The following is a 24,671-nucleotide window of genomic DNA, read 5'->3' as shown; positions in this document are numbered from 1 at the left end:
AATTAATGTGTTTATTTATTTAAATGTGTATGATTAAATCAAAATTAAAGTTTCAAGTATACATTTGAACCACAATCAAAATTTCATATGTATAATTACATCAAATTAAAGTTTATGTATCAAATTGTATATTGAATCAAAGTTTATGAATAAATTTGGGATTTATCCCATATTATAATTATTGTTATTTTGTAGTAACATATTATATTAAATAAGATTTTAGGGGTAATTCAAAACAAAGAAAAAAACAATTTCTTAATTTTCGGAACCGTAGTGCAATTTTGTTTAATTATTCAGTTTATATTGTTCTTATAGAGATACTAGACACGATCTAGTGAATGAGAAAATTACACGTGGACGTCCTTACTTATCGAATACCAACGGGGTCCGTAACTTTATCCTCATAGTTCTTTTAATTTAACACAGTGATAATCAAAAATTTTAAAATTATCTAAAATGAAATTATTTTTATAATAATAAAAATCATAGTTTGGGCCTAGTGGGGAAACCTGAGAAGCCTCTTCTCTTCCCTCAACTGGCAATTTCTTGAGGTAAAATGAATTTCAATTCGAATTTAAATTATTTTAATTTAATTTGATGACAAATTTATTTAATTGTTTTTATTATTCTTTAAAAAGTAGAATGAATTCGATTTTTTTTTTTAATTTCTGGAATTATTTAGTTGAACTGTTTCTTAATTGCTCATCAGCTTTCAAGCTAATGCGGATCCCACGGGCTAGTTCCTCTTGGTAATTAGGCGTTTCGACCAATTGAATTGGTGTGTTTTTCTCAATTTTCTGTAATTTTGCTTTCATTCCTTGCTTCTAATCTCTATTTTTATTTTATTTTTTTAAAAAGTTTGATGAACCATAAATTCTACCTTGGATATAAGGACATTGTGGTAGAAATTCAGTTAATTTTCTTTTGGTGTTGTTCTGAATTTGACTCTTAATGATCAAATGAGTAAATTGGCAAATTTTGTTTAGGTTTTTCAATTATTGGTATGAATTTTTAGTTTAATTTTTATTGTCAATTTGGATTTTTCAGATAAGTGTTTATTTGAATCCCCGTTGAGAAAATGGGGGTAATGTCAAGACGGGTTTTGCCTGTCTGCGGTAACCTCTGTTTCTTCTGCCCTTCGTTGCGTGCCAGGTCAAGACAGCCTGTTAAAAGATACAAGAAGTTACTATCTGACATTTTCCCCCGTAATCAGGTATTCTTTTTAGCTCATATTCTGTCATATTTTACTTGAATTCTGGAAATTTTGACTAGTTGTTTGGTAATGCTTTGGTTATTTGAGAAAATTTGTACTCAATGATTGGTGATTAGTGGTGATAGATTCAGTTAAGTACATTGTGGTTATGGTATTGTCTATTTGTATCTAGTAATGACTTAAATACATGTAATCGATATCCGATGGTGAAAGGTTTTACTTGAATTCTGGGAATTCCAACTAGTTTTTTGTTAATGCTTGGTTATTCGAGTAAAAATTGGTTTTCGAATTTGGGTCTTAGTTTAGCTGTTCATTGTCTTATACTGAATGATTAATGACAAATGGTGTTAAATTCATTCAAGTGTTATACAGTTATGATAATGCCTATTTGTATCAAGTGACGACTTCAATACATGTAATCGATAACATATCTTGAAAGTTTAGATACCTATAAACTTGTCTGTAAGGTCTATCAGAGCTACTGCTTCTGCTATTTTGGTTTGGCCTGCATAAATTTCTAATGTTTGTGGTATTTTATTTTATTTAAAGAAACCAATGTTGACGAAGAAGTGGCTTTATAGCTATTAGTTTCTTCCGATATTTAGGAATTAGGGAATTCATATGATGCTTGCAAGGTCTTTAGGCCTCTTTGAAGGTTACTGTACCACCTTATCCCTGATCCTGGGTAAAAAAGGGGGAGAAATAGTAAAGGAAGAAAAAATTGTGCTTGGAATGCTTAGCATTTTTTCAATTACCTTTGACAGGAACCCGTACCGAATGATAGGAAAATTGGGAAGCTTTGTGAATATGCTGGAAAGAATCCATTACGAATACCAAAGGTATAGCTTTTCTTTTGTTCCATTTTTCCTTTGGTGGAATTTGATATGGATTTTCTTTTTGGTTCCACCAGTTTGTTGGCTCTGTGTTCAAATATTTCATATTTTCTGTTTGCAGTGTTGATTTCCACAGTTCTTCTGGGAACTGCTTACTCTGTTAATTTAAATGAAAATGTGAAACTTGTTAATGAGAGTGTGGGTGTCTAACTCTCTTCTATAATTGGAGTTTCTACTTTTAATAAAGTTAACTAGGTTTGATGTCTTCTTGTAGTTTAGGATTTAAATCTTGTTTTTAAGATGATTATTTTCTGAAATGCTGGTAAATTTTGTCAAGAAATGTTGAAAACTGATTAAAGATATTGATTGGCATTAATCTTCAGGCAATCAAATTTTTAGAAGCTTCCTGGAGTAAATTTACCTTATCCTGTAATACATATAACTTCAGTGAACCGCCTTGATTTGTTTTTCATATCTTTCCGTATGCACAGATTACAAGTAACCTAGAGCAAAGATGTTTCAAGGGGTTACGTAATGAGAAGTTTGGTTGTGTGAAAGTCATATTGTGCGTTTACACAAAACTGCTATCGACATGTAAGGAGCAGATGTAAGTTTGTATGTTGAAATTTATATATTGAATTGATTTAAAAATTTTGCAGAATCAATTTTTTTAGCCAAGTTCCATTTTCGTGTGAGCATCTAGTAGAGGAGTTTCAAAGAATGCACCACTGAATTTAGATAACATAATGTTAGAGCATAATATTTTGTTTGTTATTGTCTCACCATTAATGAAGGGGGGCTTGTGTTGGTGGACCAAATTCTAGCAGGCATTAAACATTATAAGATAGCTGCTTATCAATTTATAATCTAATTGATTAACTTCCTCTGTTATCATTTGAGGTTTTCCTTTGTGTTTGGTTGCATTGAAAGAAAATTGAATTAGTTAACAATGATCAATTATCTCTTAAGTACCATAAAATCTATGTAAGCCTTGGTAGTGTAAAGATGTATACAATTACTCCTTTAGTTTTCAGGTTTTAATGTTTAAAGGTAAGATTTGCTCGACAATTGATAATTTAATGCTTTTTATATTTTTGTTGTGAGGTTATGGCACTATTGTGCAGATGCCTCCATAAAAGGTTTTTCTTTGTTATATTAAATAAACCTTTTGTGGGTTATTTATTTAAAGTTAACTAAAGTTTTGAAAAAAGAAAAGAAATGAAAAAGTTCATGATGCAGGAAAAGATCATGCTTATTGACGGATTAAATTATTTAGAGAAGTATTCTAATAATTTGATCAATTTTCATATGTTCAATTTTTAAGTTTTTAGTATTTAGGGTTATAGTCATTGTTTCGTATTTATTTTAGTTTACTAGTTTTCCATTTAGTGTAAATGTATTTTAGTGTCAATAATTTTCATACATGACACTCAGGAGTATTTTATTATTGCAGGGCACTTTTTGCTAGTAGTTTATTAGGGATCATTCAGACTCTTTTGGAGCAAACCCGACTGGATGAAATGCTAATTATAGGTTGTGATGCTCTTGCAGAGTTTGTAAATAGTCAGGTGTGTAGTAGTATGGTGTAGTACAATTATGTGTGTCACTGGGTAATAGTAATTAAGTAGCCCTCTGAACTTTATGCTTTCTGTCTCTGCTTTTATGTTGTTGAAGTAGACAACTCCTCTTGAAGAATTATTACATAGCAATTTAGTTGAAGTCTGGCTCCCCTCCATTACTTTTGTATCCATTACTATCCAACAAAAGTTTAATCACCATTAACATATATAATTCCACAATTCATGGATGGGTCCTACACTTTTGAAAGTTTTGATGATTAGTTTATTGGAAAATAATGAATAAAAAGGTAATGGACATGATCTCTACCCATTCAGTTGTAGGCTTTAATTGCAGACAGACAATAGACAGCATTGTTGAGATCTAATCTAAAATCAACTAGCAATAAGCGAAGAGGCTCAACTTTTAATATAAGACCAGAGGAAACCCAATACTTAACAGATGTGAGATAATAGTAACACCACCTAACTAGAATCTTTTTACGTATTAGCTTGTAAGAAGTGGAGTTATTCTAATTGTATGGGATTTGAAACTAGATGGACAGTACACACATGTTCCAATTAGAGGGCCTTATTCCTAAACTTTGTCAATTGGCTGAAGAGGATGGAGATGATGACCGCGCTTTACGTTTACGTTCAGCTGGATTGAAAGTGCTGGCTTCCATGGTATTATTCTCTTTTATCTTGAATCATTTTTGGATAAAAAAACTCTTCTTCCCAGAAAAATTCTTGTGGTACATTAGCTCAAACTAACATTTATAAATAGCCATAGCTTTTCTTCTGTGGAAGAGATGCTTGTGCAAGCAGTCACTCGTTTTCTTTTTTCCTCGCCATTTCTTGTATGTAATACTTGTTGGAGTTGTGTGCATATCTTTCCAATCTTTTCCTTCTTTGCAGATTTCCTCCGCCGCTGATTTTGACTTGTTTCCAGTGAATTTATTGGTTTTGTTATTGGCAGTGACTACCGCCTACCAATTTATAACAGTATGCGCCTAGTAATATTATGATATAGCTGGTTGGTTTAAATATTTTCAAGTAGCTTCTGCTTCTAACTTTGTGCAACAATTAAAAGTTAAAACCCTTTGTTAGAAGACATCCTTCAAACCGAGAGGCTAACTTTCTACAATATATTTTGATGGGTTTGATTTTTGCGGGTTTGTGTTTTGTAACACTAGGTTGAGATTAAACTCCGATGAGTCAAAAGTTCTAACAATTAAACTTATTTTTCCCTGATCTTTCTAGATTTGAAAGAAGCCACTTTGCTTTTGTGGAGCGAAGGGGAATATTGGGGTTTTAGGAATAAACTGATGGGAAAATCTGAAATTCATTACAAAAGTGTTATCAGGTGTTTTAGGTTGAACTTACTGCTTTAAGTAATCTATGAATAGCCTAATGTTCTAATATGTTCAATTTGCATACAAGTCTTTACAAATCCGAAAAGTAGGAGACCAATTCCTGAAATTTTCTTGTTGATTTTTTTCTTTTTAAGATCATTTTATTCAGATATTTTATTCATTAGTATTGTTTCGTTTTCTATGCTTCTTTCCTCACTTATTATTTTTCTACCCGTATTTGTTTTCCTTCACTTCAATTTCTACTCATACACTTCTTGTGCCTAGGTCTGGTTCATGGGCGAGCAGTCTCATATATCATTGGAGTTTGATAGTGTAAGTTTTCACTTCTTATTGTGCCTTTTCCTACATTTCTATTTTCAAATTTCGATTCATTTCTGATCTGATGCAGTTTAACTGTGCAGTATACTGTAGTCCTAGATAACTTCATTAAAAATCTGAAATTCTTAAGTCTCTTTATCCTAGCTGGAGCTTCATTAAAAATATTGAAATAGAGTTTTGGAATGGTTACAAATAACTAAGTATACATTGTCCATCCAAATTTTGGATTAACCTCTATTGGTTTCTCTGGGTCAGCTCCTCATAAAAGCTCCATTTTGTACTTTCAGCTTTTAGCCTCTTGAATCTCCTTTAACATATTTGAAACTAAAGCACACATTAGAACAGATGTGCGGTAGGAGCCGGCTCTTTTCTTCATTGTAATTGTTTTTTTTCCATCTTGTATAGATCATATCAGTTACCTTGGAGAATTACATGGATACCAAAATGACACCTGTCAATGGCAGTAAAGTGGATGAAAATGGTTCGCCTTTCCCAGATATCATTGAGAATTCCTCTGACTTTGATCCTACCATGTGAGGCTTTTTTCAAGTATATTTCACGCTGCATTCAATTCATTAGGATATATTTCTTGTTCGAATATCATCCTTAACTTCAATTGGCTATTTAACAGGGATACTTCCAAGAATCCTTCTTACTGGTCAAAGGTTATCTTACATAATATTGCCGGATTAGCAAAAGAAGCAACAACTATCCGACGTGTTCTTGAACCAGTTCTTAAGAATTTTGATGCTGAAAATCACTGGTCTCAAGAGAATGGAATTGTTTTTTCTGTTCTAATGTATTTGCAATTGCTAATGGAAGAAACAGGTTATTTTTGGAGTTTCAATGGGTACCCTTCATAAATATATACTTTTTCTAATGACGCTTTTATAGATATAATGTTATTATGTCTTAATTCCAGGAGAGAAGTCCCACGTATTATTGGCTATCTTGGTGAAGCACTTGGAGCATAAGAATGTAGCCAAGCAACCTCATATACAAGTTAACATTGTCGATGTCATTACTCAACTTGCACAAAATGCCAAATCTCTGCCCTCAGTAGCAACTATTGGTACAATAACTGACTTGATGAAGCATCTAAGAAGATGCCTACAAAATTCAGCTGAATTATCAAGTTCTGGGGGTGATAATAAATATAACACTGATCTTCAGTTGGGACTAGAAAAGTGTATCTCACAGCTCTCAAATAAGGTTGGGAATATGTTCTTTTTCACATCCAAGTTTTACTCGAATCTGATTATAGATACTTACATAGGCTACTTTTTCTTGTTATTCAAATTTTACCCATTTAGTTGAAACTTCTTCTGCATGTATGTAACAGGTTGGGGAGGTGGGACCAATTCTTGATGCAATGGCTGTGGTACTAGAGAATATTTCGAGCAACAGTATTGTTGCCAGATCGGCTATTTCTACTGTTCATCGAACAGCAGATATTATCTCTTCTATCCCAAACATATCATATCACAAGAAGGCAAGTTTTCTTGTGTAGTATACTGCTATATTTGTTCTTATCTTGTATGAGCATCTAAGTTCTGAAATTAGAATATGTTCCAGGCCTTCCCTGATGCTCTATTTCACCAGTTGCTCCTCACAATGGTCCATCCAGACCATGAAACACGGGTTGGGGCACATGATATTTTTTCTGCTGTGCTTTTGCCATCCTTGCTTTCATCTTCATCAGATCAAAATAAAAGAACGCCTGAAGCTGTTCGTTCTGACTTATCACTTAGTGCATCCAAGAAGCTAAGGAGTCAGAGCTTTGCCTTCCAGGATAAAGGTAAAGACCAAGTAGAATTCATTGATGAAAGATTAAAAGAAAATGGAAACCAAGCATCAGATATGGCTGTGAGAAATCCAATAATGCGTCAGTCTCATAGACATTCATATAGCTTCGAGCATTTTCTGCGTGATGGAAAAATGGTGTGAAACAGCCTTCAATATATTTCTAGTGTTATTATCAATTGAGATGCTATTCAGTATTCTTATATATTTTAAATTTTCAGGAGCTTAATTCCCTTCGATTAAGTAGCCATCAAGTGAGTCTTCTGCTTTCAACAATATGGGTCCAGGCAAATTCTGTTGAAAATACCCCTGCAAATTTTGAGGCTATGGCTCGTTCATATAGCATTGCAGTATTGTTTACCCGAGTCAAGGTTAATCATGATTTTATATGCCTTTGTTTCAAGATATTAGTCTCCTTTGTGAATGGACAGGATTCAAGAAATATAGTTGGTTATTATGATAGGGTTTTGCTCTTGAGTACCTAAGAGCACTCTTTAAGGTTACCATATTGGGTAAGTTACTATTTCCAATGACAGGATTTCATTAAATTAACGTGATGAATTACATTGGATTGAAGATTGTAACTTGCCTAATATGTAACCTTAATTAGTGCCCTTAGGGCACTTGTTATCAAAACCCTGTAAAATATTACTGTAAGTGTAACTAATTTTAACAAGTGGCCTAAGGGAAAATTCATTTAGGATGTTACCTAATGATTGATTTTATTTTGTTTTTGGTGATGCTGTATTAATGACGGGTAGAATGGTGAAATTGACAAATGATTGGTACTTTTGGTACTAAAAAAAATTATGGTAGAACCCAAAATAGAAGAATGGACAACTTATTTATTTTAGTGAGAGTCTCTGCTTAATTTGACATTCCAAACATCCTTTACAATTATTATTAGAAGTTCTTAATTGTCACCATGACGCTTTACATGAACGTGGAAAATTGCTGACTGCCCCTTCATCACCTCTTTTTATTTACCTGCACCATGTACCATTATCTAGGAACTCAAAGTGGCTAGGGTCTGCCTTTCTGTTCCAAGCACTAATTTTGATTTGTCATTGGGCTAGCTTTGATGGAATTTGGGTCTTACCTTGTGTTTTTAAGAGGATGTCCTAGATCTTCTAATAAAGAAGATTCCTTTATCATTTGCTTTTTGTCTATGGAAAATTTTTGACATATCTTGATCTCTAGTAGAGTTTCTCTTTTTCCAATTTTGGTAGCTATTTTCTGAACTTGCTGTGTTGATAAATTGATGACAGACCTCTGGTCACATGGCCCTAGCTCGGAGTTTTCAGTTGGCATTCTCCCTACGGAGCATCTCTCTGGATCAAGAAGGTATGTTACATCTATCATTTTGTCATTTTTTTTTTCTTACAGGGTGAATATAGTGTGACACATATGCATGCAATAGGACTATGCTTTCTCTCCATTTTGTTAGTTGGAAGTTCCATGCACTGGATTATACCATACATTTCCATGATCTTGTTTTTTCTTAGAGATGCTATGTTAATTTTGCTCAGCCATCTCAAGCTGCAAATGGAGAGGATACTGTGGCTAAGCAAAGTTTATGCCTTTTCTTTTCATACAAGCATGCATGCACATGCAACGCATGCCAAAGAATATTCCTTATAGGTCCCTAACCTTATAGATCCTAGCTGATTTGGTCTCAAATGCTCTCTTAATGTTTCTCACAATCAACATAAAGGGAAATTGATATCTTTAATGGTATTTAATGCAACTGGCTCAAATGGTATCACTAAACCAACCTGGTCTCCTCATAAGGAATTTAATTTGAGTCGATCTTTTAGAATTTACTGAAGTCAAACTTCATTTCCCCAATTTTATGCCTTATTTCATCAAACATGCCATGCGGTATAACATTTACATAACTTTGCTACCTTCTGTTCCTCTGAAAAAATTTCTCTCCTTTTCTGAATAATTAAATCATGCACATAATAACGCTACCATCAGTGATTTACACTGAATATCCTTTTTTTCCAATATTAGGAGCAAGGGAAAAACAATAATAATTGAAATGCAAATTAACGTTAGGAATTGGTCAAGTTCTGTGGGTTGTTAAATTTGGTGAAAACTTCTACCAACATTTGTGTCTTACATGCATGTTGAAGGACGCTTGCAACCATCTCGCAGACGGTCTCTCTTTACCTTGGCATCCTACATGCTTATTTTCTCAGCCAGGGCAGGCAATTTTCCAGAGCTAATTCCTGTTGTTAAAGCATCTCTGACAGATAAAACGGTCAGTTTCTTATCCTTGATCTATAGAGGTCATTTTTATTGTAACGGCACAATTGTTTTCTGAGCCTTCAGCTTATACTTGAGTTTATCACCCTTTTCACAGATTGATCCTTATCTCAAATTAGTTGAAGATGCTGGACTTCTGGCTGTATGTGTGGAATCTGATATAAAATATGGATCAAAAGAAGATGAAGATGCTGCATTAAAATCCCTATTGGCAATAAAGCTTGATGACCTTCATTTGAAGGAGACTGTCATATCCCATTTCATGACCAAATTTAAGAAATTATCAGAGGTGATACATCAGTATCTTGATTATTAGTCTTTTATTCTGAGGTTTATGATGTGCTAGCTTCCCTAGCTCTATTGACAATGATTAGTATTTACAATTGGAGGTTGAATGCAGGAGTGGTTCTTTTGGCTTTCAGAACATTATCAGTTGCAATAATGTTGAGCCTTTTTTTTACTTGAAGGAATGAAGTTTTGAACCAAAGGTGCTTTAGACTAATTAAATTGGGATTCTTCTTTAAAATATATCATGTGAAAGATCTTTGCTTGAGGAGCTACTGTTAACTACTAGAAACAATTATCATGGTATAGAACGTAGTCAGGAGTAATGTTACTCGAGTGGTGGCAACTACTGCATTGGTTGAAATATAAGTAAAAAAGGTCTAAAGACAAGAACCAGATAAATTGAGTCAATCTACTCTTAACTAGTAATTTGCTTGTCATAAGTGAATCATTGCCCCGGCTCCTTCCCCTCCCCATTTTTAGATATGTTGCTTGTAAGAGTAATAATGACATTATCAACACCCTTGAATAGCTATGATAAAATGATAATTTGTTGCATGTTACTAAGTTGTTCCATTTTCATGCAAAAGGAATTACTAGCATCTATGGGAGCTTTTTTGCAAAATGATTATTGTTATCTCTTGTGTTCTTCCAGGATGAATTATCAAGTATAAAGAAACAGCTTCTTGAGGGCTTTTCACCCGATGATGCATATTCATTAGGTGTTCCGTTGTCAAGACCATGTTCTCCTCTTGCGCAGATGGAGTTTCAGTCATTTGATGAGGTAGATCTTGTTCTGATCACATTCACTCTCTACAACACTACGATATTGTGTGGTTAACTTAATTGTTTTACTTTCAGATGCCTCTAGCTGCAGTAACAGATGAAGCCAATGGAAGTCAGTCAGGTCGCAAAGCATCATTATCCATAAGTAAACTAGATGTCTTAAGTGCCAATGAGCTATTGGATTCAGTAAGATGAGCGGTTCTATTTAATATATTTATTTATTCTATTTATTTAGAATTTCTCAACAAAGTTGGAAACAGTAGGATGGTATGTGTTTATTCTTTTCCATTGACCATTTGGATCTTGGTGCTGCTTGAAACTCTTATCATGCAATATATTTGGAAAAGCACCTGTTTGTCAGACAATATGTCTAGCTTTGTTGAAACTCTATCCAACCTTCCTAATGCTATTTGCTTGGGAACTTGAAATTCTATAAATGTATGAATGCACTATTGACTCCCCCCCCAACTGTTTTCAGTGGATGTTTAGGAATGTAAATGGAGATGACCTGAATTAGATTATTGATATTAAGTTCGAGGAACTATTCAAGCCTTTCTGGCTGTTCAACTCGGAGAACTAGTTTTCTATTTTCACATTCTTTATGCATCATTACTCCACCCCCCTTCCCCCTTCCTATGTCTCCAGAGATTTATCTAGCTTTCAATTTTTCTCACTATAACTGTTTGTTGCACCAATAGGCTCTGGAAACAGCCCGGCAAGTTGTAAGCTTTTCGGTTTCCCCAGCACCGATTCCTTATGACCAGATGAAGAGTCAGTGTGAAGCTAGTGTAATGGGTAAACAGCAGAAGATGTCAATACTTCATCACTTCAAGCATCAACAGGAAGCCAGTGCAACCTCAGAGGAAATTGAAAATGAAATTCTCTATTTACCAAGTGAGGTATGTTTGGCCTGCATATGCATGATAAACATCTGTAAGAATCTCTCTAGTTTTTTTAATGGAACCTTTAATTATCATTTAATCCTTTTCACTTTCTTTCCTAAGCAAAACCATAACCTGTAATCATTGCCTTTCATAATAGAACAGCACTAATTATTAGAAAATAGAGAACAATAACAACCGTAAACTTCTTCTACTGTTTTATAAGTTCAATTTTCTTTTAAAAGTTGAATTCCAAAAATGTCTTCCAATTTCTATATAGCATTTATATCTTAGGTTTTGTTTGGATGGTGTTTTTGGTTTTTGCTATTTGTCCTTTGTTTTTCAGTTCATTTTCTGTTTTTTGCTTTTCACTTACCTCTGGGGGAAAAATGTAAATTGCAAAAGCACCTGCCAAACTGTGCCTTTGTAGTTTAAAATAGCAATATTCTTTTTGTTGCTATGATGCTTGCATTAAATGTGGTTCCTTCACCAAAAAGTTATATGTGAACCAACTAACGTGATATGTATCTTGATTAAACTTTGGTGGTAATTTGATATTTACCCTAAACCCGAGAAAGAGAATACTTAAATGTTTTAATTACATTTTTTACATCCTTGATTTAGAATTGGGTTTGTTTATTAGGATCCACGTGCCTGAAATAGACATTTTCCAGTTGTGCTTGTCTAGTCTAGTTCCAGATACGAGAATATTTGTGAATGTTATTATATGTTACAAAATGGCATGCATTACAACATGATTTTAATCAATTTAATGGTATTATGAAACCAGTAATAGTTGTTTTCTTTGGAATTGCTCTATTTCAGAAAGCGGAGTCTAACAACGTTCAAGGTCATATAAGTGGACAGATTGCCCTCTGTTCACAAGAACACATGCAACATTCTTTCAGATTACCGCCATCTAGCCCTTATGACAAGTTCCTGAAAGCAGCCGGATCCTCAGGTTGATTATATATATATAGTATGCTTTTTTTATTATATGATATTATGAAACCAATAATAATAGTTGTGGTGAATTGTTCTCATCTTGTATTTCAGATAGTGGGGTTTTCAATTAGCAAAGAAACAAATTCATTTAAGGAAGCAGTTTGCCTTCTGCTCAAAAGCATACAGATGATCGCCGTCGAGCCCTTACAACAAGTGCTTGAAAGCAGCTGGATCCCACAGAGGTTCGATATGTTTTATACTAATAAATACACTAATAATATGTGTATACATGTATATGTATATTTACGTATCAGTGAATCTATAGTTTGCTTTCTTTATCGATTCCTGGGCAACTGTCAATTATTTTCATACGTATGTATATGTGTATATATAATTTTTGTTTTTGGTTACTATGGTAGCTCATTCTATGCATTTCTACACATCATGACAAGATGGAAGACCTGATTTCGTGGCTTGTAGGATGGGCATTGAAATAGTACTCGTAGTTTTAGCAATGTTTGTTTTTCTCTTCCTTTTTCCAACATATTCTTCAGAAAGGATCATCGTGTAATTTTAGATTCTATACAACGTACAACATTTATGAGGAAGGCAAGGGAAATTTATGATATCGATTGTGTGATCGATATAGTGTGGAATTGGAACTTCTTTTTTGCGAGTAATTTTGAACACCTAAAATTTTAGCTGCAGAAGATATTTATTAATAAACAAATAGATTTGTCTTGCAATTTTCCTCAGGTTTTAATCTATAATTTAATCAAAATTGCCAAATTCATAATAAATAGAAAAAAATTTATGTTAAAATTTTCAATTGAACAAGTGTAGTAAAAAAATTGATGACATTCTACCACGAAACCCGGTAGACTCTTAGCTTAATACCCAACAAATAATAAAAATAATAGCCGCAGTTTATTTTTCATTAATCCAACATTATATAAAAAGAATACTGTCATAATTTTTTTTAGTTATTACATTATTACAAATAGGCAACCAAGTTACCTAATAAGAACCCTCTGAAACCCAAAAACAAAATCTCCATAACCCAAAGCAAAAAAGAAAGAAAAAAAAATAGTATTCCATGATATTGGTTCACTACTGTACCTGGAAATTTTTTTTTAAGACTACCATTTCATCAAAATCATCATCAATACTAAATCTCTATATAACCTATATATATATATATTGCCTATCTGATTAACATAGGAAGACAGCATAAGAGACTATGATTCAACCCGACCGGCAGTGAGGAAAGATCAGACTCCTCCAGCCGGAAACAATTGATAGAGTGACCAAACATGTGAATAAGCAAAAAGAAACGGTGGAAGAAAAAGAGTGAGACTGAATGACACGACTGACTACAACACAGTGGTAGAGTTTGGCATTTTCTGCCAAAAGAATAGCCAGACTCACCAGACTTGACCAAAATTCACAACCCCGACTACGTGGCGAACTCTTGAGTTCCCTAATCCAGTGTTTTGCTTATGATCGAGAACCTGTACACACGCTAAGCTCCAAACAGTTGAACCTCAAAAACCTTTTTGAGGTTCAATACCCTTCAAGGACCATATGGACCTATGAATGCTTTGACTGGACCAGAAACAACTCTTGATTTTCATTAAAAACCATAATTGAATGGAAATCATCAATACCTCATAGGGCAAGCCAAAAATTCAATCTGAACTCAAGAAGGAGCCGTGGCGGATGCCTTCTCCATTTTCTCCTTTTCAATTTCTGCTCTCCTCTGTTCAGCATGCTGAGCAACACTGTTTGCAAGAGCTTGAAAATGGAAATCCAGTGTCTGTGTAAGGTTCTGGAACCTGATAGGATCCGATGCTTGCAAAGCTAGTAAAGAAAAAGTTGCTCTTTCAGACAATGCCATGCAAAACAAAAAGTAGAAAATGAACATGAAACAAACTGAAAAGGCCAAATAAAACATTTTACCTTTGACGGTATCAACAAAGAAAACAAAAGGGTCTACTTCATCAATTGGTGACAGTGACTCTTCATCGTCACTAAAGTCATCGTCAGAGTCAGAGTCGTCATCATCAGTTGGATGGAAAGCCTTAGCCTATAGAAAGCAATGTTGGGTGGAATCAAAGAGAAGATATGAAAGTCCAGGGTTATTTACATGTACATGTCATAAAATTAAGACCCATTAAAGGGTGCAGACATTCTCCCAAGGGCAAAAAGGATTTTCATTCTCAGCACTTAAGATTTCTAGCCAGCCAAAGGAAGGGTTTTTCTTTCCTGCTAAATTGTGATATTCAGGATAGAAAGCCAAGTAACAAGAAACCAAAAGGATCAAAACAAAGCATACCTGGGCAGCTAATTTTTGAAGCCTGATGTTATCAGCTTCATCCTCATCCTCTGCATCAACTCCCATTTCCTTGTCGGAAGCATCAGCATCATCTTCATCATCAGTCTGGAAACCATCCATATCATCATCTTCAACCTCTTCCTCATTTGCAGCTACTGTTCACACCCAGATATGGGAATAAAACCTCCAAAAGACAGCAAGGCAAAGCCAAAAGTGTAGGAAGTGGTTGCAAATCCACACACGAGGCATGAAATGCATGCGCACACCTCCACACACTCACACACACACATATACATATATATATATAGAGAGAGAGAGAGAGAGACCTGTAATTTGACCTTTGTATGCAACTAGTAGATCGAGGGTGGCCTTGAAGACACGCTCAAGAGCCTCCCCGGGAAACTGTTCACCGGGAAGTGCAAGTAGTGATGTAAGGCCCAAGCAGCACACTTTCTTATCATGTTCCCTGTAGCATCCATATCACTTGTATAGTCTCAGACAATATTAAAGGTAAAAATTTCATCATAGAAGTAATGATATAATGCTTAAGATTTGTGCAGAGTGAAGGCATCAAAGCAAATACAAAAACTACCTACCGCTTAAAATTAGCCAGTAGACCACTCTTTTTAACTTGTTGCAACAAATGGAACCACAGGTTGAACACTTCCGTCGTAACACAAAGCTTATTTAATATGCTGAGTGTCAATACTGCGTTGTAATAAACTGAATTGGCAATCTGGGACAAAAATGACCAGTGTTCTGTTAGAAAACCACAGGTAGGTGTATGCCCAGAAGAGTACATTAACATTTAAAAAAGCAAAAGTTGTTGCTATTACTAGCTACTTCACACCAAGTAACATTGACCATTAACTCAACATTGTAACAGGAACCCAACAAAGAAAATTTGAGACAGATAAAAAAGATGTTAAACTTAAATTGGCAATAAATTAAAATCTTCAACTAGTGCTTTCTGATACATTGTAAAGATTGCATAACTAGCTTGAGTGGGTGCATAATTGAGGAACATCATATGTGTAATATTTGCCAAGACAATATGCATATGAAGTACGACATAATCTTGCAGAAAACTAAGGCAGTCCTGACACCTTACCACTTGTACAAGAAGACATTTTAACCTGGATTTCTCCGTTCGACGCAATCGGTCAAGTGTGATTCTCAGATATGGCTCAACCCAATGATCCACCTGCCCTCTACAGTTTTGAAACACTACTTCAATCAACTTGGGGGCTGGTTCAATATCATTGTCTTCTAAATTTTTATCAGCCATAACCTGCCAAAGAAAAAGAAAATGAGAATAGTCCTTATAACCAAATGGATACCAACATAAAGGTAGAAATATTGAAAAAAAAAACACAAACTGAAAAGTATATTGTTCATGTTCATTTTCCTGACAGTTTACCATCTACATGCAACTTTATTAGTAGAAAAGAACTCACAGATGAAATCATATTCCAAAGACTTTGCTGGTAGTCTGGTTCCTTGCAAGTAAGAAAATGTGCAGTTCCCCTGGATATATAGTTGTCCAAAGGAACCAAAATATCTGCATGAAAACAGATACCACTTAGAAACAACACAAAAAAAGTACGGACAAATTCAAAATAGATAACAATAAATTGCAATTGGATAAAGGAAGATTGAAACTCCACACTTTCTGCTGTGATGTAAAATATTTATATGGAACTCATAGATAAAACAGAAATAGAAATGAAATATCTGCATTCTATGCTAATGTAATCCGGACATCTAGATTGCAGTGGCAAACTGATCCCAAAACTAGGGATAGTTGTCGTCTTAAGAACAGTTCAATTTATTGTTTTTTCAGACACACGCATAAACCACAAGTTCAGATCAGTAACAGTAACATATGCATAAACCATAAGTTCAATTTATTGTTTTTTCAGACACATGCAAAAATATTGTCAATTTATTTAGCCATGTGTATCTTAGACACATACATAAACCAACAAGTTCAGGTAACATATGGCATATTGTTTTTTCAAAGGGCAATAGTATCACTCAGAAGATTATCATGCAGTTGACTTTGAAGAAAATCCATTAGTCACTCCAGTACAATTTCAGTTAATAACTAAACAACAAAGAAAACATTTAAACTGATTAAAAGCATGAAAGGAAATTTGGCCAAAAAAAAAAGCATGAAAGGAAAAGTCAAGTCAACAATTCTAGAACATTCGGGTGTTGAAACAAAACAGCAACTAAGAAAAGCAGAAAATGTAAATTGATTCATACTTGGAAAGAAGTCTATAGCCCAATCAGCTAATGCTTCAATCATCAAAGGCCAAAGGCTCCACATTTCCAGGGATATAGTCGGAGAAAAAAAGGTCATATACGAGACAATCTCCAAGACTTCTTCAAAAACCTCTGCAGGAGAACAGAGAGAATAATAAAATAAATGACATACAATGATATAGGCTGAGCATCGTCTTATACAAGACAAATTTGGCATGATTGAAATCCAAAAGCAAATATACTATTTGATTACTAAATTTGTCAACTCACTTTTACATTTCAGTCTGCAAAAATTTAAAACTCAAAATCTTTTTCACAAGTAGTCCCCATACTGGGAATGATTTGAGCAGAGCATAGGCTTCCCTGGAGCAAGCCTTCAATTAGCCATTATCATTTTTTGTTTTTTGGTTATTTTAGCAAATGTGTTTATCAGTATATTGAATTCTATACAAACCCCTACTGGATCTAAACACATTCTTAACTGTCATGATAGTTTGATACAGTCTAAAGTCCAAACCAGTATGAAGTGACTAATCCTATAAGGATTCTCTTCGATCTACAGTCATATTTTATTTTTAAAATGAATGTATATTAAGAGTAATTAATATCTAGGGATAATGATAAGCTTCCCTTTCTCCTCAAGTTGCATACTGTGAAATCAATGACCTAATAACTTGCACAATTTAAGAAAAAGCAGAAGCACCTTAACCATGGCAGCTTCTCATTTCAATGTTCACATCTAAACTTTAGATTCTAAACTCAACTTAAACTTAATACTCAGTCCAGCCTCATTTTACTTGTCAACTCTCATTTGTAGCAGGCTCTTATGTATTATATTTAAGCATATGAAATGATTAAAAAGAATCATTGAAACAGGAGGGGGGAAAAGAAGAAAACATATGTACCTTGTCCATCAGTTGTCAACATTCTTCGCATGATTGGAAGCAAAGTTGGCTCAATCTGAACAAAAAGTTGCGGAAGCCTGCTAACTGACTCAAGTATTGTGCTTATGGCACGCAAACAGCCGACTGCAGCCAGAGCACCAGGATCATCAGCTTCATCATCAGCTTCTGATGTGTTCATACACCTCCAAAATGCAGCAGCCTGATAGTAGATACATGAAAATACTTTCAGGTACAGACAATTTCAAACTTGGTATTTAAAAAGTTATATAAACGTGCATTACCAAATTCTGACACAATCCAAGAGCAAATGGTGCCATCTCCTCCCCAAACTTGTCAACTATAGTCTCCAGAGTAAAGACAAGGTCCTCATTCTCAACCTCATTCATAAGTTTAAAAATCTCTGCAGGAAAGAAATTGGAATGTATTGACCAAGTTGCCTGAATGATAAAGAGCAACTATGTATCGTGAACATGATCCCAATTTTCAGAAAAAGAAGAAAAGAGAAAGCCAGAAACAGTCTTCACAGCGAAGTTAATTTTGAGACAACCATCATTTTAGAATACCACTTACCATCAAGTAGTTGAGGAAGAATTGGACGAATCTCATTTAAATCTGCATATAAAACAATTTCTTCTCTGTTAAGCAGCCAATATTCCAATAAATGAAGAAATGAGGAGAGAATAGTCAAACCAGTGATAGCAATCTAACTACATATGCAATTTTGGTCCTAAGCTTGCTCAATCCAAATCCAACTTGTACAAATTATAAAACAAAATTCAAGCGCATGAGCTATATACCTCTGCAAGCTTCAACAAACGACCTCAATGCAAAAACTGAATCAACGCGAACAGGAAGTTCTGGATCACACAATCCAGAAACAACGCTATGCAACGCTAGGCGGAAATTATTCTGGTCGGAGAAGTTTATACGGGCATACTGCCCTGCTACCCAAGCAGCCTAATACCACAATCACAAAAGCATAAAAATGAGAAATTTCTCACATCGAAATGACTACGTATGCTAGATACCTAGAAAAAGAGCAATGAAGTAGGAGCATTAAGATGTCTCCAGAAAAAAAGAATGAAAAGAAAAATAAAACCTTGGCTCTAAGATGACCAACAGGACTGCGGAACTCTGGGAAAACATGTTGCATTAACATATGTTCCAACTCAGATTTATAGGGCTCAGTTTGTTTCAGCTTATCACAAAGTGCTCCAACAGCAAGGAGAGCACCGTCCTTCTGTCGGTAAGGCTTATATTCTACCGGTGCTTCATCATACCTGGAACAATAAAGAATTGTACCATGAATACAACACAATAAATGCAAACCAAAATTAAATAATCCCAATATTGCCTGTCTGCGTTTGGCTTCAAAGTAACAGAATACCTCTTAAAAATTTCCACAATGAATTGAATAAACTTCTGAAGATTCTCTTTTCCACGTTTCCTGACTAACTCACAGACAAAGTCCATGGAAGCAGTCCTTGGACTATATAAATCTTCAATTATATCTGCAGTACAACAATAAAATGCATGAATTAGTGTGGCTTATTCAAGGTTTCCAACAGGCACACCAGGTTTGATAGCTTACCATATCCCTTCCTTACATACTCATGTGGATCTTCCTCCCAAAGCTTTTGATCATTGTCATTGAAACACATGAGAGGAAAGACTATCTCAAAAAGAAGAACATCAATCTGTGGCTGCAACAAAGTATACATGCTATTTTTCGAGATGCTGCATATAATTAAATGTTTTTCCAGTCAACATCCATTATTAACGATTCCAAATATAAATATACTTTGCAATATCAGAAAAGATGCAACGTCGTCAATAGTCTTGACACAAATACAATGGCCACAGATGAACAATACTACATCAATAAAGCACGAGGCAGAAATGTATAATTAGGCTTGTTGGGCTTTATTTGGTAACAAACAGGATAAAATTACACAGTATATAAAAATAAATTATCTAATTCATACTGCTACACAACTTTCATAGTTATCAAGGTAACACGATATGGTCAGAATTTCTTGGGTGATCATTATAAATCAGATAAGAAGCTCCACAATAGAGAGATAAAAACAGGTAATACTCTAAAGAGTATATTTAAAATAATGCTATCTTTCCGGTTAAATGAAGGGCAACCTCTAGCCTTGAAAATTTGGATGATCCAGTTACTTAAAAGACTGGCAAGCTTTGACAAAAGCATAACTGACCATCTTACACCAAGCAATGAAAATTAAAAACACCAGTTATGCAGGATAAAGTAGCAAACCTGCTGCCTAGATATTGAAGAATAAGGTTGGTAACTCTGTCAGGGAGATAGCCACCAACACGAATCACACCCAATAAATTTAAGTGGCATTCCAAAATTTTTCCAGCATAGTTCTTTTGAAACATTTGGGCAAAAGCCCTGTTTTCTGGATTCCTAAGCTTTAAATCTCCAAACCTATAAAAAGCCACCAAAATCACAAATAATATTAGTAATTTGAGGCATATCAGACTACTGAAAACATGTTGCAATTCTAAAACTTACCGAGTGTATAGCCTATTTAAAATATGAACTGTCCATTTTTTCACCTTCCACCACCCCCATGATTTCCTGAGCTCAGGATCTACAGGTTGGCCTTCCAGAGGCACAGGCCTCTCCAAAACATTTAAGAAAGGCATCATCCAAGCATTGAACAAATTTGGATCAAGTAATTGTTTTGGAATCTCCAACTGCAAAGTATAGACAGTAAGCCAAAGATGGCATATGAGTAGGACAAATCTTATAAAAACAGGTCACATGAAACTAGTTGCAGTTGACATAAAAACACTGTAGTATGAGTAATTTTGTCGATATATTTGGTAAATGATTTTTCCTTGAAACTCCAAAAGAAAAGCATCATCCAAGCATTGAACAAATTTGGATCAAGTAACTGTTTTGGAATCTCCAACTGCAATATATAGACAGTAAGCCAAAGATGGCATATGAGTAGGACAAATCTTATAAAAACAGGTCACATGAAACTAGTTGTAGTTGACATAAAAACACTGTAGTATGAGTAGTTTTGTTGATATATTTGGTAAATGATTTTTCCTCAAAACTCCAAAAGAAACGCACTAGTATAGATTGGTTAGGTTGCTTATCATTAGACTGAGTAGCATTTTGCAACAGCCTAAAAAGAAAAGTAAGACTTCCAACTATTTTATTGACCATAAAGATTGTAACAATAGCATTATATAAGATCACAAATCTGTGTCAAGATCATTTCAATTACAAACAATAGTATGCATAATTTCAAATAAAAAATTCCTTTCATGAATATGCCAAAAAGATCGTCTAAAAAGAAAGAGAAAAGAAAAGAGAGAACAGAAAATAAAAAATAAAGAGTATAAAAAGGTCAGATATATGTCAGAAACTAGCAGCTTAAAAACTTACATAGATAGATGACCAGAAAATTTTACAAATAAGTTTGATGAGATCTGCTACTTCCAGAGCTGGTTTGTCTATCTGGACAAGTCTGTTGAATATATTGAGAAGATGAGGAAATGTCTCCTCAACAATGCGGTGAACTGGAGTTCTCTCCTCCTCGGACTTGAACCTAGAATGGTAAAGAAATTGATGACATTAGTATTGAAATGAAAATTTGAAGAGAAACAACATTATAGCATGCACCAACTTAAGAGAAACAATGAACAGTTGTTATTTAATTAAAACATCAGACACTTCTTAGTAGACACTTCCATCTACATGTACTGCAATAAAGCATTAAAGCCATGGAATTGAATTAATCAAATACTTCCCATCACTTCAGCAAGCAAATTATATTCAAAATAAATATTGCACTGATACAAAGATAATAACTGACAACAAAAATTAAAGTAAATCATGCAGCTAAATATAGATAAAATATAGTATATACTTACTCATATTTTCTAGCAAGAATGCGTAACACAAACAGAGCCCCATAAACCTGCTGATCTTGTAGGTTATGTTTCACCCAGTCCAGAAGCCGAGGCCACTGCTCCGGGTAATCAGCATGTATAATGGTTTTGAGGCACTCACCCAATTGCACCCTGCAATAATACCCATTTGATTATTTATTGATGCATAGAGCAACTTAATCACACGGACTACAACTGCCTGCACTGCCAATGAAACAGTAAATAGTTCTAAGCAAACAATCGAGACAACAGACAATTGTACCTCAACAAAGGGGGAACTTGAGTAACAAATACAAGAATATGATCGCGAACCATATCTTTATCACTTTGCAAAAATTTTTGTTGCTCATCTACATTTATTAAGAACAAAATAAATATATATTCATATTCATAAACACGAACATAAACATAAATATTGAGAAATATTTTTTAGAAAAAAGAAATAATAGGATTTGACTGAAATTTTGATACTTGGATCAAGAGGAGCCCAATTCTTAGCAATGAAGTTCTTGAAATGAATAGAAGCAACTTGACGAACTGCCATATCACAATTATTGTCAACGATGATCTGTAACAGTCTCACCAAATGCTGAGGCGTATACTGAAACTGAAACCAAATAAAATACAAAATTTTAAAAATCAGTAATAATAATCAATCCATTTATCTAAAAATAATAATCAAAACCAATAATAAAATAAAAACCTGATTCAGGCTTTGCTCAGCAGCTTTGCGTTCAGCAGGATTAGGATTAAGTGCAGCTTGAAGAACAACAACAAGACTTGGAAGATCCATATTTTCTTAAATCCGATGATTAAAAGTGGGAATTTAAAACCAAAAAAAAATTTGTTGGCCCAAGCAGCTTGAATTCAGCTCAATGAGATGAGAATTTAGGGTTTCGAAAAGGAGAAAGATCGGAATTTAAAATTAAAATTTAAAAAAAAAAAACCGTGAAGATTGCGAGTGAGAGCTGGAGCTAAACAGCTAGAGAAAATATATTTAAAATGATTAGGGTTTACGGTAGTTTAACTAAACTAAACTAAACCACCACTTCTACTCTCACGCGCCGTCCACTAAAAAATTGGTAATAAACGATGCCGTTGGCTCTTTTCTTTAATCGAGGAGAGCAACCGCACGTGCATGCCTCCGAGCGTGTTTTTCACGTATCAATATAAATGTAAAGACTAATGCCCAATAATTAAAAATGAAGATTAATTTTTTTAATTAAATTAATATTAATAAAATTAAAAGCTAAATAAAATATGATTTTTGATCCATTGGGTTGTTGGATTAGCTTAGTTTAAAGGAAGTAAACGAAAATTGCTTCTTCTTCTTTCTTTCTTTTTCTTTTTTTTTTTTACTTTATCCTAGCCTTCACTTTATTCGTTTTAAAAGCTTTTTTCTGATATATGCTCTTTTTTTCTGTTTAAAGAAAATAAATAAAATAAATAAATAGTAAGCGATCGCTTTCAAAGCATAACTCCTTTTTATTCGTGCCTAGATACTCGATAGTATCAATTTTTTCCCTTTTTTTATTATGAAAAATAATTGTTTGATATTCAAAAATAATAATTAATCCCGCAATTTACGTATAATTTTTAGATGGTGTATTTTTAATTACTTTTTATCTATTGTTCATAATAATAATTTCCTCTTAATTTTTAAATAATATAATTAATTTGAAAAATAAAAAAAATTAAGTTAAACAGCATTTAATTATCATAAGATAAATACAAAATATATTATATTAATTTAAGAAACACATTTGATCAGGGTGATTAAAAAATAATTGTTAAAATATGACTTTCCTTTCAAAATAAACTCAAAACTTTTTTCGCTTAAAATCGAAACAATTTTAAGAATGCATGCTTCATAATGTAAACACTTTTTTTAAATATCATAATAGTATATTGTCTTACCATCCTATATTACCTCTTTGATGCTTCATTCTTTTTTATTATTCCTAATAATTTTCGTTCTTTTATCAGTAATTTTTTAGATGCTATTTATAAAGGTACACTTAAATTTTATTTGATATAACTCTAATAATAATTAAGTGATAAATAAAATATTTAGAGTTCTATTCAAATAATAATACTATTTCACATCAATAAATTTAGCACAATTTTTTTGAAAATTAAAAATAATACAATTTTTTTACCTCAATAATTAATAATTATAATTATCATATTTGTTCCTATATTTTATGCATGGAATTTTATTTGATAAATAAGTTTATTTTAAAATTAGCATGATTTTTTTAATTAATTAGTTTAAATTAAAATATAATTATTTTTAAAGTTAATGTAATATCATGGAAATTGAGTAGTTTCTTTCATTCAAAAGTTTTTCCAACCTCGTACTTTTATATATAATATAGATTATAAATTATTAACGTACATTTGATCTCAATCCTTAAGTTGCAAATTCTTTCAATTTACTCCTTAATGCTTTTAAATAACTTTATTAATCATAAAGGAAAACACTGGAGCAAAGAATTGTTTACTTATATTTCATTTAAATACAATATAGATTTTTTTTCAATATTGTAGGTCGGATCGTTGATTTTCGGTTGAATTGTCAGTTCAATAATAATTAAATAAATATATAAAATTTATAAATCACTCAATCAATTGACTCCTCATTTCATGTCTTAATATTGGATTTTTTAATCAGTTCACATTGATGTAGTTTGTATCATGGTCTATACCACCAATTGAATCAGTTGAACCATTAGTTTTCGGTTCAAAAGGTTGGACCTTGACATCACTCGATTTTTTCATTGTATTGAAACATTATGTTATACGTTATTTGCAATAAATCCTCAAAACAATGGCTTATATTTTAAATTAATCCCTAAGCCTTTAAATATTCTAATTGAAGCTTTAAAATATTAGCCTCATCAATCACATCCTTCTTCAGCATAAAGTTAATTGGGGCATTATATGACAACTCAAATCTG

At 33.4% G+C, this 24,671-nt stretch overlaps 2 protein-coding genes across 10 annotated transcripts; one reads left to right on the top strand and one right to left on the bottom strand.

The window, feature by feature from the left end:
* Positions 1–434: 434 nt before the first annotated feature.
* Positions 435–12,875, top strand: LOC107890536 (protein SEMI-ROLLED LEAF 2). 8 transcript variants are annotated; one of them, XM_016815016.2, is made up of 23 exons: positions 435–551; positions 710–778; positions 1,153–1,213; positions 1,978–2,052; positions 2,538–2,640; positions 3,500–3,614; positions 4,161–4,289; positions 4,521–4,607; positions 5,243–5,290; positions 5,702–5,829; positions 5,928–6,124; positions 6,219–6,508; positions 6,639–6,788; positions 6,872–7,237; positions 7,321–7,470; positions 8,368–8,443; positions 9,238–9,365; positions 9,468–9,659; positions 10,311–10,439; positions 10,517–10,627; positions 11,140–11,340; positions 12,148–12,283; positions 12,379–12,875. In XM_016815016.2, coding segments are annotated over exons 5-23 (2,655 nt in total). In that variant the 5' UTR covers positions 435–551; positions 710–778; positions 1,153–1,213; positions 1,978–2,052; positions 2,538–2,638; the 3' UTR covers positions 12,399–12,875. The 8 variants fall into 8 exon arrangements, with proteins under 8 accessions (XP_016670505.2, XP_016670504.2, XP_016670501.2 ...); XM_016815015.2 differs by having other exon boundaries at positions 2,538–2,653; XM_016815012.2 differs by having other exon boundaries at positions 1,048–1,213; positions 2,538–2,653.
* Positions 12,876–13,218: 343 nt separating this feature from the next.
* Positions 13,219–22,755, bottom strand: LOC107892441 (importin beta-like SAD2). 2 transcript variants are annotated; one of them, XM_041101281.1, is made up of 22 exons: positions 22,415–22,755; positions 22,183–22,318; positions 21,974–22,061; positions 21,694–21,843; positions 21,206–21,368; positions 20,318–20,502; positions 20,057–20,230; positions 19,367–19,512; positions 19,163–19,286; positions 18,875–19,055; positions 18,573–18,732; positions 18,346–18,387; positions 18,057–18,175; positions 17,776–17,974; positions 16,871–17,002; positions 16,060–16,163; positions 15,714–15,893; positions 15,199–15,338; positions 14,929–15,068; positions 14,603–14,757; positions 14,227–14,353; positions 13,219–14,127 (listed from the first exon to the last, which is right to left on the bottom strand). In XM_041101281.1, exons 1-22 carry the CDS (start codon positions 22,502–22,504, stop codon positions 13,967–13,969), a joined length of 3,096 nt encoding a protein of 1,031 aa, XP_040957215.1. In that variant the 5' UTR covers positions 22,505–22,755; the 3' UTR covers positions 13,219–13,966. The 2 variants fall into 2 exon arrangements, with proteins under 2 accessions (XP_040957215.1, XP_040957216.1); XM_041101282.1 differs by having other exon boundaries at positions 14,603–14,754; positions 22,415–22,721.
* Positions 22,756–24,671: the final 1,916 nt, after the last annotated feature.

The sequence above is a fragment of the Gossypium hirsutum genome, chromosome D09, assembly GCF_007990345.1.
Source record: "Gossypium hirsutum isolate 1008001.06 chromosome D09, Gossypium_hirsutum_v2.1, whole genome shotgun sequence".
Taxonomy (NCBI): Eukaryota; Viridiplantae; Streptophyta; class Magnoliopsida; order Malvales; family Malvaceae; genus Gossypium; species Gossypium hirsutum.
This window is presented reverse-complemented; position numbering and strand designations above follow the sequence as displayed.

Bases quoted from the DNA above. Each gene is read 5' to 3' on its own strand.
- LOC107890536 (XM_016815012.2), top strand. From the start codon at position 1,079: ATGGGGGTAATGTCAAGACGGGTTTTGCCTGTCTGCGGTAACCTCTGT. The intron at 4,290-4,520 runs GTATTATTCTCT...CCTTCTTTGCAG, and splicing joins TGAAAGTGCTGGCTTCCATG to ATTTCCTCCGCCGCTGATTT. The intron at 8,444-9,237 runs GTATGTTACATC...TGCATGTTGAAG, and splicing joins CATCTCTCTGGATCAAGAAG to GACGCTTGCAACCATCTCGC.
- LOC107892441 (XM_041101281.1), bottom strand. From the start codon at position 22,504: ATGGATCTTCCAAGTCTTGTTGTTGTTCTTCAAGCTGCACTTAATCCT. The intron at 21,844-21,973 runs GTACAATTGTCT...GTATTATTGCAG, and splicing joins CAAGTTCCCCCTTTGTTGAG to GGTGCAATTGGGTGAGTGCC. The intron at 17,003-17,775 runs GTACATATGTTT...GTTCTCCTGCAG, and splicing joins GTTGACAACTGATGGACAAG to AGGTTTTTGAAGAAGTCTTG.